This window comes from Giraffa tippelskirchi, chromosome 10, assembly GCF_054371585.1.
Source record: "Giraffa tippelskirchi isolate mGirTip1 chromosome 10, T2T-mGirTip1v1.2.pri, whole genome shotgun sequence".
Lineage (NCBI taxonomy): Eukaryota > Metazoa > Chordata > Mammalia > Artiodactyla > Giraffidae > Giraffa > Giraffa tippelskirchi.
The window spans coordinates 131,171,969-131,188,770 of record NC_137284.1 but is presented as its reverse complement, the minus strand read 5'-3'; the positions used below and the strand labels follow the sequence as shown (position 1 = coordinate 131,188,770).

At 40.3% G+C, this 16,802-nt stretch overlaps 2 protein-coding genes across 22 annotated transcripts in view; one reads left to right on the top strand and one right to left on the bottom strand.

Moving 5' to 3' along the window:
- CADPS2 (calcium dependent secretion activator 2) overlaps window positions 1–16,802 on the top strand; it is a 535,874-nt gene that overhangs the window by 122,017 nt on the left and 397,055 nt on the right. The gene's annotated exons all lie outside the window — the stretch shown is intronic.
- LOC145523564 (uncharacterized) overlaps window positions 14,840–16,802 on the bottom strand; it is a 31,792-nt gene continuing 29,829 nt past the window's right edge. For all 3 annotated transcript variants that reach the window (XR_014066717.1, XR_014066718.1, XM_081534100.1), the window contains 2 exons: window positions 16,377–16,499; window positions 14,840–15,119 (listed from right to left, as the gene is read on the bottom strand). Coding sequence is in view for 1 of the 3 variants with exons in the window: in XM_081534100.1 (XP_081390226.1) it covers window positions 15,050–15,119; window positions 16,377–16,499 (193 nt within the window). In the remaining 2 variants the exon portion in view is untranslated. The remainder of the gene's footprint in view (window positions 15,120–16,376; window positions 16,500–16,802) is intronic.

Genomic DNA, 16,802 nt, shown 5'->3' with positions numbered 1-16,802 from the left:
ACCAGTGCATTGTGTGGTGATGCATGGGACATCTGGTCACTGGTGAGCAGCACTGTGCGGTAATCCAGCTCCACCTCTGTGGTTTTTGTTGTATTTGGAGGTTGGTTCTGTTTGTGTAGCCAGGGCCTTTCCATGTTTGTTCAAATTGCTTTAATTTCTCAACATTATAGCCAGTTTTCTATTCTTTTTTTTTTTTTTTTAAGCTTATAGGTTTAGTGTAAACTCACCAGTTTCTGTAAGATCCAGACAAGTTAAAGGTGAGGTTGTCCTAAATGAGAAGTTTGCTTCAGATGTCATCATTTCTAAGTTTTTCTAGCAGGCAGGATGTAACCCTAAGGAACGCTTATATCTTAAAATACAATTTATCATCACACTAACCAGAGGATGAATCTGCTCTTGTTTTTTTTGACATGGGTAAAAGCCTCATTTAAAAATTGATTTCAGTCCTGTCCTGTGTATCATGTGTATGTATCATTCCAGCTTAGGTGGGTCAAAAATTAAAATTCTGAAGTTTGTAGCCGAGTATTATGCCATGGACATCTTAATTCATTGATACCTTCCTACCATTTGATTTAGTTGAGTAGATTTGTTTAACTAATGAATACCAGGTTCAGCAAATATCTAACCTAGCTGAACATCAGCCCCTTCAGAGCTTAAAAACTGAATAGCTTTCCAGGAGGCTCCTCTATTCAGAATTCAGAAATAGTCAGTGTAGGTTAGATATTCAGTATGTACATTTTTGAAAAAGCTTCTCAAAGTTTGTGATTAGCCAGATCTGGGAAACTTGTTGGTTTTTTATTATAGAAAAATGACCAGACTTGCCTCTTTGTGGCATCTCATCTGTTTGCCTCGATTTAGTCTCGCACAGCAGGTTGAGCTCTGCTGTGGAAATTTCCTCTGAGTTTCCTTTGCAGGCAGCACTGAAAAGATTAAGAAGTTGGATGTGACTGGGACTATGAGACATTATCAAGTCCAAAGAGGCAAAGATAACTAGACAGAAACAGACAACCCGATGACTGAAAGAAAGATGTTATCAAAGACTTCGAGTTAAGATCAAAAGCTATACTACAAATGAAATATAGGATGATTAGTTACATTTTAATTTTAGGTAAATAGTGGATAATTTTTAGCTGCAAGTATGTTCCAAATGTTTCATGATATACTTATAGTAAAAACTATCTGAAATTTTTAAATGTTTAATCATTACCTGTTTATCTGAAACTGAAATTTAATGGGACATCCTATGTTTAGTTTGGCAGCCCTACCTTGGAAACCTAGGGCTTCCCAGGTGACTCAGTGGATAAAAGAATCCACCTGCAATGCATGAGACTCAGGAGACAAAGGTTCGGTCCTGGGGTCGAGAGGATCCCCTAGTGAAGGAAATGGCTATCCTCTCTAGTATTCTTGCTCAAGATTATCTTATGGAGAGAGGAGCCTAGCAGGGTACAGTCCCTAGTGTTGCAAACAGTCTGACACAGGTGAAGCGGCTGAGCATGCACAAGCCCACACACACCTTGGAAGCCCACGGTTTAGAAGGAGGACAAGGCACGCTGCTCAGATGAAGTGCAACACAGACCAGCTAGCTGTCCAGCTTAGCTAGCCCCAAGAGCAGGCTTTATTTTAAAATACCTGCTTTTGATCTAAAATGAAGACATTAAATTTTTATTGAGATATATTTATAGTATATTCAAGTGTGTAATGTAGTGATGCTAAATTTTTAGACTTTATACTGCAGATATTGGTGATAAGTCCCTGTGCGGGCCAATATAGCCTTTTAGCTTATTTTACAAATAGTAGTTTGTACTTCTTAATCTTGTATCTGTCCTGCCCTTCTCCACTTCCCTGTCCCGCAAGTAATCACTAATTTTTTTATCCTCTACATCTGTACTGTTTCTTTTTTATTATATTCATTAGTTTTTTTAGATTCTACATGTAGGTGGTAATGTATAGTATTTGTCTTTCTCAGACTTATTTTGCTAAGCATGATACTCTCTAGGTCTGTCCACGTTGTTGCAGATGGCAGAGTTTCATTTTTATGGCTGAGTAGGATTCCATTGTATATATACTACATCTCCTTTCTCCATCCATCCGTTAATGGGCAGGTTGCTTCCATATCTTGGTTATTGTTAATAATACTGCTGTGCATATTGGGGTGCATGTATCCTTTTGAATTCACGGTTTCTTTTTTTTTTTTTTTACTAGATGTATACCCAGGAGTGGAATTGCTGGTTCATATGGTAGTTCAGTTTTTAGTTTTCTGAGGAACCTTTATACTGTTTTTCATAGTGCTTGCACCAGTTTACATTCTCACCAACAGGGTACAAAGGTTTACTCTTCTCTGTGTCTTCACTAACATTTATTAATGATGTTCTTTTTGATGATAACCATTCTGACAGGTGTGAGGTGATACCTCATTGTGGTTTTCCTTTGCATTTCTCCGATTAGTGATATTGAGCAAATTTGCATATGCCTGTTGGCCATTTGTGTGTCTTCTTTGGAAAAATGTCTTTTCAGATCTTTTCATTTTTAAAGAAAAAGAAAACATTAAAAATAGCAAGGGAAAATAACAAGTTGCAAACAAGGTAACTACCATAAGGATATTAGCTGACTTTTCAGCAGAAATTCTGCAGGCCAGAAGGGAGTGACACTGTATGTTTAAAGTTATGAGAAGGAAAACCTACATTAAGATTACTCTACCCAGCAAGGCCCTCACTGAGGTTTGATTGAGATATCAAAAGCATATAGTCAAGCAAAAGCTGAAAGAGTTCAGCTCCACCCAGTCAGCTTTACAAGAAATGTTAGTATTTGTTGTGTTAATCACAGTGTGTCTTGGTATAGCCCTCTTTGGCTAATCTCTTTGGGAATCAGTGCTTTCTGGACTTGGATGTCTATTTTCTTTTCCAAGTTAAGGAGATTTCCAACTATTACGTCTTTAAATATGTTCTCTACCCCTTTCTTTCTTTTCCATTTAGAACCCCTGTAACATGAATATTGGTACATTTGGTGTTGTCCCTGCAGTCTCAAACAGCCCTCATTTGCTTTTATTTTCCTTTTTTTTAATTTTATTCTGTTCAGCTTCAGTGATTTCCTTCACTGTCTTCCAGCTCACTGATCTATTCCTTTGTCATTTAGTTTATTGCTGATTCCTTCTAGTGTATTTTCCACTTCATTTATTGTATTTTTCATCTGGTTGTCCTTTGTATTTTCTCTTTGTTAAAAAAATTTTTTTTCCCTAACTTTCATGCCTTGCTCATCCATTCTTCTTCTCCTGTGTTCTTCAGTCGTCTTTACAACCATTACCTTGAACTCTTACTTGGGTAGATTGCCTATGTCTACCTCATTTAGTTCTTGTTACTTCATTTGGGACCTGGACATCTGTTGCTTCGTTTTGCCTAACTTGTTTTTTTTATTTCTGTGTATCTGGGAAGTTGGTTACATTTCCTGGTCTTGGAGAAGCACTGTTTTGTAGGAAACATCCTATGAGTCCCAGCAGCGCATTCCCCTCTAATTCCTAGAGCCATATGCTCCAGGGTTGCCTTCGAAGTGGGCTGTGTGGGTCCTTCTGTTATGACAGGTTGACCACTGTTGGTTGTCTGGTAGGATATGGCTAGCTCCTGGTTTGGTTGGCTGTTAGATCCTGCCTTGTTCTAAGGCTGCCAACTGATGGGTGGACTAGTTCATGAGATGGCTGGTTGGGGAACCCTGGGGGTTCCTGGGACAAGTGCTGGCTCACTGGTGGGCAGAGTTGGAGTACAGGAGATTCTGAGGTTGGTGCCCACCCACTAGTGAACAGAGCCATGTGCTGACATCTGACTGCAGGGCACAGATGTCCCAGAGTGGCTGTTGGGCCACTGGTGGGTGAGGCCTGTCCCCAGTTGTTCTATAAATAGTTATAATTTTGATGTGCCTATGAGAGGAGATGAGCTCAGGATCTTTCCACTCTCTGCCGTTGTTGAAACTCCCTCTGTGTGTGTGTGTTAATTACTTGAAAGCTAACTTTGTGATAGAATGGACACTCATTTTGTTGTTCCCTCTTAAGCAGAAATGAACTTCGCTGGTGGCTGTGGTAAAGTGTCTGCCTGCAATGCGGGAGACTCAGGTTCAATCCCTGGATCGGGAAGATCTCCTGGAGAAGGAAATGGCAACCCACTCCAGTATTTAGCCTGGAAAATCCCATGGATGAAGAAGCCTGGTAGGCTACAGGGCATGAGGTTGCAAAGAGTCGGACATGACTGAGCGACTTCACTTTCTTAACCAGAAAATGACTATGTTCTCTTTTTTTGACCTCACTTGGTGAACAGATGTGCTAAGCATTTGCCTTTACCTAGGAGCAGTCTTTTGTATTTGAATTCAGAGTTGCTTTTAGAATCCAAAAATCTAAAGCAAATATTTATATCCTGTTAGTCTAGGTGGTTCAGCTCTTTTAATGTTAATCTTGAAGGGGATTTTTATCTGTTTAATCTTCACAGATCCTTGAGTTTGCTGATATGTATGATGGCTTAGAGGTAGTATGGAATTTTTTTGCTGGCTAAATTTTGTAAAGTTAAAGAAGGAAATGTGAAATAATCTTCATTGTTAAGGGAGTAATGTAACCCTTGCATTTTTGTCCCTAAGTATGTAGTATAAATGCAATAATCAATATGACTTAGTTTATTTGACATTTTTAAAGTTGTTGCAGTTAAGATTTCTGCTCTAGGTAGAGACAGAATTTTGTTATTTCTTAGGGAAATTGTGTTAGGCATTAGGAGATGTTAGTCGATTATTCTTTATGTGTATTTTGATTCATGTCTCCTTACTGGAAAGGTCAGGACAGAACAGCAGAGCTAGCTGACCACATGGTAGCTGTCCTCTATCTACTCTTCTTCCTTAACAGCCTTGGGGTTTTATTCAGATACATGGTTCCTGTTTTTTAAACAGGAGCGACTGATTTCTTCTTGTCTCTGGGTGACTTTTCATTGGTCAGCCATAATATTTCCTTTTACTTTCCTTTAGTGAGTTCTTTAGGAATGGATGCATGAATCGTTTCTGGCCTGTGACCTGTGGGGGAAAATCTTTTCTCCTCCCTCTGTTTCTTTTTCAGAATGGAAATATTTTCTTCCATCCTTCCTTATTGTTGTATGAGGATGCCTTGCATAGATTTGACATGGATTTCTTTGGAGACAATAAATCTGTGAACAAGCATACAGACTTACTGATAAGGCTTGGGTCCTCTATGACTTTATTGAGTCACCAAGTTAACTGACTCTGGAACCCTCTCACCTTTGGACTTGTTGAGATATGTGATAATAATCCTTCTTATTATTTAACAGGCTGTTTTGACTTGGGGCTTCTTCAGCTTTCAGTCAAAATTAATAGAGTAGACTTAATATTTTTCTTAATAGATTCTACCATGTGTACGTATGTCAGAAGGATAGGTTCACCAAGATGAGAAGCTGAAAATCCCTTACCTTCCTTGCTAGTCTTTCTTTTGTTCTTTACAGAGAGCCATTTCTCATCCATGATACCCCTCCGTTAGAAAGAAAGTAAAACTGCAAACATTTCTGTGGAATGCAAATTTATATCATGTTTTCTTCTTTCAAAAGAAACTATCTCAGACTACTTACTATCTACTGGAAAAGGCCATTCTGTGGCTTGGAGCTGGTCAATGTGTCTGAGCTTTTAGGCTAGCCTGTGTCTACTGCTGAGCCTGTCTGAATTCTTTATAATGAGTGTAAAATCACTGTTTCTTGCAAAGATGTCTCCAGCATACAGAACTTTGCCATGAAGTACCAGATGGTTCTCAGGCACAGAGTTCTTTCTGCCTGAGAACAATATCCTCTGCAAAACCGAACCACTCACACTGCAGCTCGACAAAGAAACCCTTTGCCTTCTCTTCAGGCCTCACTGAGTCTGGCCACGAACTTATTGGACACAGAAACTTTCTTGGAATTCTTTTCTAAGACTGTTTGTTCCCTCTTCCTCACTCAGTTTTATCTCCACCAGTGTCTGCTGTCATGGTTGGGATGGGATACAGTCCCAGAAAAGCAGTAGTGAATGGTGATACTCACTTCTTCCACTCTGGATTTTCTTCCCCTCTAGATAAATTCATAATCAACAAACATTTTCCTTAGTGGGGAAAGGGGACATATAGAGGCAACTGCCATTGCTGTTTAAGGAGTCTGCCCGTTAGCAAGGAGAAAGGCGTGTGAAGCAGATGATACATGTATGTGTGAGGTGCAGAAGGGACAGAGAGGATGGGTTGACTTAATATGGGGGGAGCAGAAGGAAGATGATTTCTGGGAGATTTCGTCTGAGTTATATTTGTAAAGGATGAGAGGATATTCCGGGCAGAAGGAAGTGTTTTCAAAGGCTCAGTGATGTGGAGGCGAATGATGAGATATTTTGGAGGTAAAGGGGAAGACGGAGAGCTTTCCCTTGCCTCTTCAGTCTGATCAAATCACATGTTTGGCTTTCCTAGACTCTGGTAGCCCTGTCTTGACCTGAGTATGAAGAATGGGATTTGGGGAGTTCCAGAAGAAACCCCAAGGGTTGCCAGTGGCTAAGAGCATGCCAGTGGATGTACCTGTCTCTGCCCCCAAATTGTATGAATTGGACCACTTGATTCACTTCTCTGTTTACTCCAATTTTAAATAAGGAACCCACCTTGATAGAAAGTTTAAAGTAATCCTTGTAATAGGTTAGAATCCTTCTAATGTGCTTGTTATGTACCTTCTAATGTGCTTGTTATGTATATGTAGTCAGCTAGTATAAGGTACTGGGTATTAAATTACACAATAGTGTTGGTCAGGGGGAAATTAAATTGTCTCAGAATGGCAGTTCCTTCATGATGTGTCTTGACATAATTCACTAGTGTTATTTGTAGGAAACCATTGGCTAGAGTTTGAAAGATGGCTCATGGCAGAGTCTTCAAACTTTGTAGGACTATAAGGTAGCAAAACTTGTCCTGAACTATTTCCTGTTCCTACCATTTTTCCATAGTAAACCTCCAAAATTACGTGTTTGAGGAAGCCTTGTTGAGTTTGTCAGACCTTAATTGGGGAGGGAGAGACTTTAATTAGAGTAAGAACATCTCAGAATGGCTCCTAAGGTTTGTTTCTCTTTGAACTTTCTACCCCGCCCCCTACCTCCAGCCCCCAGTTATCTCTAAATTGCTTGATTGCACCAGATTACTAAAGTTGTTATTATTTATGGTGATTGGTATATTAGTTTTCTAGAGAAACAGGCCCAATAGGAGATTATATGTGTAAATATAATACAGGAATTGGTTCAAGCAGTATGAAGGCCAGAATGTCCCACAGTCTGGCCTCTGCAAGCTGGAAAAGTGAGGAAAGCATGTGGTATCTTTAATCTTGAGTCCAAAGACCCCAAGAACCGGGAGCTGCAAAGTCCATGGGCCAGAAAAGATGGACCTATCAGCTCAAGGAAAGAGATTTGCCTTTCCTCAGCCTATTTCATTGTATTCAGGCTTCAATGAATTACATGATTCCTGCCCACATTAGTGAGGGTGGATCTCCTTATCTGGTGTACTGAATCAAATGCTAATCTCTTCTAGAAACAGTGATATACATTCAGAAATAACTAGCAGCCATCTGGGCATCCCCTAATCCAGTCAAGCTGACACTTAAAATTAATCATTGCCATTGGTTTTGCTTTTGATGAGCTTATGTTATAAATGTGGACCATTAGAAGTGATGTGGAAGACCCTACAGACTGTGGAGTATCCTGAATACAGACAGCAGTCTTAAGCTAGAGCTTGTGCTCTTAATTACTCACTCTAGTGGCCCATTATATATTGTTGTTGTTAAGTTGCTAAGTTGTGTCCAACTCTTTATGTGACGCCATGGACTGCAGCACACCAGGCTTCCATGTCCTTCACCATCTCTTGGAATTCATTCAAACTCATGTCCATTGAATTGATGATGTCATTCATCCATCTCATCCTCTGTCACCCCCTTTCTCCTCCTGCCCTCAGTCTTTCCCAGCATCAGGGTCTTTTCCAATGAGTTGGCTCTTTACATCAGGTGGCCAGTGTATTGAAGCTTCAACATCAGTCCTTCCAATGAATATTCACAGTTGACTTCCTTTAGGATTGACTGCTGTCCAAGGGACTCTCAAGAGTCTTCTCCAGCCCCACAGTTTGAAAGCATTAATTCTTCTTCAGCACTCAGCCTTCTTTATGGTCCAACTCGCACATCTGTACATGACTACAGGAAAAACCATAGCTTTGACTATATGGACCTTTGTCAGCAGTCATGTCTCTTCTTTTTAATATGCTGTCTAGGTTTGTCATAGTTCCAAGTCATATGTAACCTTGTTAATAAAGTGAGTGAAGATAACTATGATAGACTGTTTTCTCACCCATTGTGGTGGTTTAAGGCACTATTTTAGTAAGCGATTAGTGCTGTTCTCATCCTCAAATTACTTTTAGTGTAGAGGGGACTTTTAATAAGTGAATATATACAGGAATGACATACTTCTTATTGGGGAAAAAAGTGTGGTTATGAGGGAAACAGGATAATATGGAGGTTGGAAAGAATGTCCCCTTTAGATCAGGATAATGGTTGAGATTTTGTTCCATCGCTTCCTAGATGTGCAATTAGGCAAGATGCTTAACTTCCTCATTTGTGAAATGAGGATGAACTTCCTAGAAGATTTAGGGGGATTCAATGAGACATGTGAAATGTGCTCAGTACAATGCAGCAAGGAAATTCATAAAATCATGGATTTAACTTTCCTAGTTTCTGTGTTCACTAGAAGCTCCCCTCCAAGATCATCCCCCATAATGACTTGTAATCTTGCCAAGGCTTGAATTCAACTAGGAGGTCAGTGAGAGTGTGGGTAGAAGTCATATTTAGCAGCTTGGTAAGCCTTGCCTGGGGCCCATTATCCATGATGCAATGGGATTTTTCTGCTCTGTACTCATCACTTAGTATACGTGTTATTATAAAGTATGTTAAAGCAGTATTTGCAAACCTGAGGCTTTTAAAAGTTCCCCTTTTCAATAACTGGGGGACCAGTAAAACGCAGTCTGTCCAAATAACTTTATTTCTAGGCTGCCTCAGGCACTTGGAGTCTGGTATTCACTGTTCATTGGTGAAGTTCACTGAATGAGGAGTTTTTCATATAATATAGCATATGGAAAGAATATTTTGGTCTACTCATTGGAAAAGACCCTAATGCTGGGAAGGATTGGGGGCAGGAGGAGAAGGGGACGACAGAGGATGAGATGGTTGGATGGCATCACCGACTCGATGGACATGCTGCTGCTGCTGCTAAGTTGTTTCAGTCGTGTCCGACTCTGTGCGACCCCATAGACGGCAGCCCATCAGGCTCCGCCGTCCCTGGGATTCTCCAGGCAAGAACATGGGAGTGGGTTGCCATTTCCTTCTCCAATGCGTAAAAGTGAAAGTAAAGTCGCTCAGTCATGTCTGACTCTTCGCGACACCATGGACTGCAGCCTACCAGTCTCCTCCGTCCATGGGATTTTCCAGGCAAGAGTACTGGAGTGGGGTGCCATTGCCTTCTCCGTCGATGGACATGGGTTTGGGTAAACTCCGGGAGTTGGTGATGGACAGGGAGGCCTGGCGTGCTGCGATTCATGGGGTCGCAAAGAGTCAGACAGGACTGAGTGACTGAACTGAACTGAAATCAAGACAAGCTTTACTAGCCAGGCATGATAGTGCTAGAGTATTGTCTCCTTGATGGGGTATCTCATTGAGATTTCTAGCAGTTAGGACTTGGTTCAGCCACATGACCAGTGAGCCTGCCCCCACTCCCCCACAAGAGTGATCTGTTTGTGTGTGTGTGCTAAGTTACTTCAGTCGTGTCCAGCTCTTTGCAACCCTGTGGACTGTGGCCTGCTAGGCTCCTCTGTCCATGAGGTTCTCCAGCCAAGAATACTAGAATGGGTTGCATTCACTCTTCGAAGGGATCTTCCTGACCCAGCGATCGAACTCGCATCTCTTACATCTCCTGCATTGGCAGGTAGGTTTTTCACCCCTGGTGCCACCTGGGAATCCCAATCTATTCATAGAGATGTTTATTTCTTTCTCATATAAAAGGAAGTTGGGAGGTGGCCGTTCTTGTTTGTAGTGACTGCTCCACATTTGGGAGGGTCTTAGGCTCTTTTTATCTTATTGCTTCACCATCATCTTGGGCTAAGTGACAGTTCTAGTTAGCAGGTCAAATTTCAGCCAGTGGAAGCAGGAAAGAGAGGCGAGGAAGGGCTTGCTTCAGCTGTTCTTTATGGTTTCTTGGGAGTCACACACACACTTGCCTACATCTCTCGGGCTTTCATTTAGTCACTTGACTATGTCCGTTGTCAGGTGAGGATGCTATTTGTAGTCTTAGTTGGGCATATTCACATGTCCAAAATACGTGCAGCGATAGAACGGAGTGAGAAGTTATTTGGTTCAGTTCAGTTTATTCACTCAGTCGTGTCCGACTCTTTGTGACCTCATGGACTGCAGCACACCAGGCCTCCCTGTCCATCACCAACAGAGCTTACTCAAACTCATGTCCATTGAGTTGGTGATGCCATCCAACCACCTCATCCTCTGTCGTCTCCCTCTCCTCCCGCCTTCAACCTTTCCCAGCATCAGGGTCTTTTCCAATGAGTCATTTCTTCACATCAGGTGGCCAAAGGATTGGAGTTTCAGCTTTAACATCAGTCCTTCCAATGAATATTCAGGACTGATCTCCTTTAGGATGGACTGGTTGGATCTCCTTGCAGTCCAAGGGACTCTCAAGAGTCTTCTCCAACACCACAGTTCAAAAGCATCAATTCTTAGGTGCTCAGCTTTCTTCACCGTCCAACTCTCACATCCATACATGACTACTGGAAAAACCATAGCCTTGACTAGATGGACCTTTGTTGGCAAAGTAATGTCTCTGCTTTTTAATGTGCTGCCTAGGTTGGTCATAACTTTCCTTCCAAGGAGTAAGCGTCTTTTAATTTCATGGATGCAGTCACCCTCTGCAGTGATTTTGGATAGGAAATTGTTAATAGCAGTGACTCCCACAAGATTGTATAATGTATGAGATGGGCTGGAACTCCTTTGTTACTCTGTTCTGACAGGCAGTTTGGGGAAGTCTGTTTCAGAAAGGTAGAAGGCTCTGATAATTTTTCCAGTGATTTTATGCAAATCTTTTTGGCAGAGTGTCCATAGCAAAGGAAAAAGCAAAACCTGTCCCATAATCTTCTCCTGCTAATATCTTTTCCTTTGTCTTATTAACGGGAGTTAAAGCTATGCCTTTGTGCAATTCCGAGACCATCTTTGCCTGGAATAAACCCTTTTACCTCCTTGAAGAGTGTCTGTTTTTCTACTTTATTTAAGGTTTGTGTGCACACCAACCACCCCCCCCGCCCCCCCCCCACACTGGTCACCTGCCACTCTGCTGTAGAGTCTCTCAGTGGTCTCCTTCACTCACCAGGAGGTCATGCAGTGCCTGCCATGAGTGTTAACACTCATGATGAGGACTGCAGGTCAAGGCAGGCTCACCCAGTGGTGGCTGTCCAGTTCCTGAGTAGCATAATGGTTGGGCTCCAGCTTTAGTCAGGATTCAGGCTAATGCTTCAGTTGGTCATGACTTAGAATGAAAAGAGTAGGATATAATTTGAACAGGGAGAAAAATAAAACCCAAAGAACAAACCAGAAAAACCCCAGCACTCTAAGGAACATAAGCCATCTCTGAACTCTACAAGTATTTTTTCTGAGGCCACTATTATTATGAATAAATTATCACTGCCAGCTCAGATCTATAAAACTTAGCTTTTACTGTCAGTATTTGAAGTGTTCTTTATATAAGGCTGATTTCTAGCAAGGATATTTATGTTCTAGTTTAGTTTCATATAAAAAGCTCTTCTAAATTCCTATTAAATAATTTCAGGTGGTCAATCTTTTTTTTCTATTTTTAGAAAAATATTCATTTTTTAGTAAATAGACTAGTGTGAAGACACAACATGGGCGAAACTAAAATATAGGCTGACAAATAGAACTGGCTGCCCTCCAAAATATTAATCGGTTATGTCAAATAGGAGGTATGTATATGACAGGTTTCCCCCTTTGCTTAATTCTGAATTGATTTTTATAATGATCTGAAGACTGCAGATAGCACCTTACTATGTTAGTGTTATAACAACTGGGAGGGTTCTTTGGTCATGGAGTGAAGGAATCAATTCTAAAGAAAAAAAATCAACTGGAACAATGGATCAAGTAAGTGGAGTTAAGATGAAACATGGCTTAATGAAGCACACGTAAGAATATTTTAGAATTTTTGTTGCTTATAAGCACGATATGAGTCAGTTGATGTGACTGCCAGGAAGAGTTCATTTGTTTTAGTTTGAACTAATAGACACAAAGTGCTTAGAATGTGGGAAGTGTTCCTCCCCCTCACCTCTGTGTTGGCCACACGACCCTGGGATAATCGTGATCAGTCTATTGAGTATATTTGAGGAGGGACGTTGCTGTTCTAATGAGTGTCATGATGTTGTAGTTTTCAGAGTGCTTTCTTATATTTAGTAAGTTTTGCTTAACTAGGTAATGCTTAATTTACAGACAAACTGAAGAGTACTCTTAGGATGTTGGGGGAACTGGGAAAGTTTATTCTAGAGTTTAATTCTAGAATAGAAGTTTATTCTAAAGTTTATTCTAAGGTTTACTCTAGTACCTGTTTCCAAGTTCCTGAATGCCTGTGTTGAAGAAGAAGAGTAACATTTAGTTTGTTTGGTCTTAGATAGTATAGAACTAGGATTTATGGAAGGCATAGGGAAGCAGGTTTTTTTCCTTCATCAGTTCAGTAACTCAGTCATATCCTACTCTTTGCGACCCCATGGACTGCAGCATGCCAGGCTTCCCTGTCCACCACCAGCTCCCAGAGCTTGCTCAAACTCATGTCCATTGAGTCGGTGATGCCATCCAACCATCTCATCCTCTGTTGTCCCCTTCTCCTCCCACCTACAATCTTTCCCAGCATCAAATGAGTCAGCTCTTTGCATCAGGTGGCCAAAGTATTACAGTTTCAGCTTCAACATCAGTCCTTCCAATGAATATTCAGGACAGATTTCCTTTAGGATGGACTGGTTGGATCTCCTTGCAGTCCAAGGGACTCTCAAGAGCCTTCTTCAACACCACAGTTTTTCCTTCATAGCTGTCTAAAATTAAAATGAGCTTCATTGTGAGGTATAAAGGTAGCATGTGTATGTGTGTGTCTATTTTAGTTTTAATTGGCTCAAATGGAAACTGAGCGACTACTTGATATGGTAATGCATTGAGTAGAATGTTGAGTACCATGATTGTTACGTTTTTTTCTGTTTCTTTGAAGTCCTCAACCTTGAAATTAAAAAAAAAAAAAAAGTGTGGGGGATATACAGTCAAGTTCAAATCTTATAACTGAAAGGAGAAATGAAAAAAGTCAACTGGTTTGTTCAGCCTTTCTGCAGGATGATCTGATTTAAACTATGTGCAGGGGGTTATAATTGTTCTGAGTTTAAAAATGTGTAAAGTGGCTATTAAAACTTAATTTAAAAGGAAAATTAATTAAAATGTGAGTATATAAAAAGTAGCCTGTGATTTAAAACTTAAAATGAATAAAATGATAGCGATTGATAATTTTTTTCATCCTTGTTCTCCATGGTGAGACTTCCCTGGTGGCTCAGATGGTAAAGCGTCTGCCTACAATGCGGGAGACCCGGGTTCTGTCCCTGAGTCGGGAAGATCTTCTGGAGAAGGAAATGGCAACCCACTCCGGTATTTATGCCTGGAAAATCCCATGGACGGAGGAACCTGGTAGACTACAGTCCATGGGGTCGCAAAGAGTCGGACACGACTGAGCGACGTCACTTTATTCTCCATATGTCCAGTGTCCAAGGCCATCCTTCTTTCATAGTTTCTGTGTATGGAAGCAAATACATGTTCTGATTTTTCAGAATAAAAATGGGTGTGGTGGTTTATTTTATGTACTTTTCTATATTGTTTCCTTTCCCAAGATATTTTGAAGATCTTTTCATATCAGTACATAGGAGAACTTGGTCATATTTTTTTCATAAAAATAATAGTATTACCACTGTTTGCATGTAGTGTTATTTACATGGCAGAAAGTGAAGAGGAACTAAAGAGCTTTTTGATAAGCATGAAAGAGGAAAGTGAAAAAGCTGGCTTGAAACTCACATTCAAAAAACTAAGATCATGGCATCCAGTCCCATCCCTTCATGGCAAACAGAGGAGAAAAAAGTGGAAACAGGGACAGATTTTATTTTTTTGGACTCCAAAATCACTATGGATGGTGACTGCAGCCATGAAATTAAAAGACACTTGCTCCTTGGAAGGAATGCTATGACAGATTGAGGCAGAGCGTTAAAAACAGAGACATCAGATTGCTGACAAAGGTCTGTATAGTCAGAGCTGTGGTTTTTCCAGTAGTCAGGTACACATGTGAGGGCTGGACCATAAAGAAGGCTGAGCACTGCAGAATTGTTGCTTTCGAACTGTGGTGCTTGAGAAGAGTCTTGAGAGTCCCTTGGATTGCAAGGAGATCAAACCAGTCTATCCTGAAGGAAATCAATCCTGATTATTCATTGCAAGGACTGATGCTGAAGCTCCAATAATTTGGTTACCTGATGTGAAGAGCCGACTCATTGGGAAAGACCTTGATGATCAGAGAGATTGAGGCAAATGGAGAAAGGGGCAACAGAGGATGAGATGGCTAAATAGCATCACCGACTCAATGGACACGAATTTGAGCAAACTCCAGGAGATAGTGGAGGACAGAGGAGCCCGGCGTGCTGCAGTCTATGGGGTTGCAAAGAGTCAAACATGACTTAGTGACTGAACAACAGTAATTTGTGAAAAGTTGTTGGCTTTTTTTTATTATTATTATTTTAAGATACTATGGGTCTTGAGGTGTGGGAAGTGCTACTGTGCAGAGCTGAAATTGGTTAAAATTAACTACAGTTTCAACTCAAGCCTTCCTTGTCATGTTGAAAGCCTTAAAGGGATTCTAGAGTTCCAAAATACTGACATCAGACACATACTGCCAATGCAGTTGTTGTTTAGGTGGGAGACAGAATTCTGGTGCTTCCTATTCCATCATCTTCCCGAATCCTTCTGCTCTCATGTAGACTTCAGTTGGAAAAAGAAAAATGTAAATTGTTAGGCATGCTTTCATGACTTGATTCATTTCTCTGAGTGTATCCATTTAGTATCTGTTGGCTTATAGGTTAGACTCTTGTCAGTTTTTAGGATATGTGTGTTTGAAAATTAGTTCTTTAGGATATGAGTTGCAAATATTTTTTTTTTTAACCTGGCCTTTTTTTCCCTCAGTGATTTTGTTAATGCTAAATTTATTTATTTTAAAAAAGATATAATTGACCTATAATATTTTGTAAGTTTAAGCATATAATGTAATTATTTGACACATATCTATGTGGAAAAATGATTACCACAATACTGAATTTATTTTTAATGTTTATGCAGTTAAATTTAGGACCTGTAGATTTTGATTCATGGTTAAAAAAACAGACTTTCTCAGTGTTTAAAGGAATTCTCCCATTTCTTTATACCTTTATGGTATAAGAAATTACAGGTAATTCATTTGGGCTGTAACCTTGTGTTATGGTTCAATTTAATTTTTTCTGCATGGCTACCTAGTTATTCTAACACCATTGACTGAAGAAACCATCTTTTACTACTGATTTGTGGTGCCATAAAGGTATTTTATAGTACACTTCTGGTTGTATTTGAATCTATTTTTTGGGTCTATTACATTGGTCTCTATCTATTGATGTATAATACAGTTTATTTTGATAATGCAAATAGCTTTTTGGAAACTCTGCTTTCTGCTTTCCCACTGGTAGATTTTAAATTGCCTTTTTTCCTCCCTATCTCTTTTATATAGAATTGTAGACCTTTTCTCTGTACTAACAAAGTATCCTCTGATTGTATATCGTTATAATATAACTATCATTTTATGTCTTAAATGTAACTGCAGTAACTTTTATCCATAAAAAAGTTGAAGCCTCATGCTCTGGCATGTTTGTGAAGGACATGAGCATTGGTAAGAGTTTCTAAGAAGATGGTTTGTGCAAATCTCCTTCTCTCCATTCATATTCAGGAATGTTCCATGTCATAATCACCAGAGCATAACTCATCACAACAATGGCTAAACCTAAACACTGGCAAACTAGAAATTGCAGAGATTTAAAGGAGTTCCTGAAAAACAAATGCCTCTGATAGAAGAAAACTGAATGAAGATACCCCAGTTTCTAGGTTTTGAATAATATTTCTTTCTCAAACGAGGGAGTTGGGACAAATAATCATTGAAGTCCTCTCCAGGTCATTGTCACCCCCCTGAATCCCTTTCCACTGTTTTCTGAATACCTGGACACTTGGTTTGCAAATTGAAGCCCTCCTTGGCGGTTCCCAGTCCTGGCAGCTAGAGTGCTGTCAGCGGTCTCACTCTCAGCAGTTGCTATCCTCCTTCCATCTGGTCCCTTTGGTGAACTGTGTTTAGAGAGGGAAAGGCATGGGCTTAATTTGCCTTGCTAGTACACACACACACACACACACACAAGGTACCTGCTTTCCTTCTCTGTACATTATATAGAAATGGAGAATGTAATATGATGATGATGCTCCTGCTTTCCAGCTTGGTTTAGCTTTCCCTAAAATGGAGAAGATAACCTGACTGAAAAATGGAATGCTCTTCTCTCTCCACTGCTCAGGGCAAGAGGTTTTTTACACTGGTGCACAGTAGGACACTTCTTTACCAATTTGTTACTACCAGCAGTGGTTTTTTTCATAGGC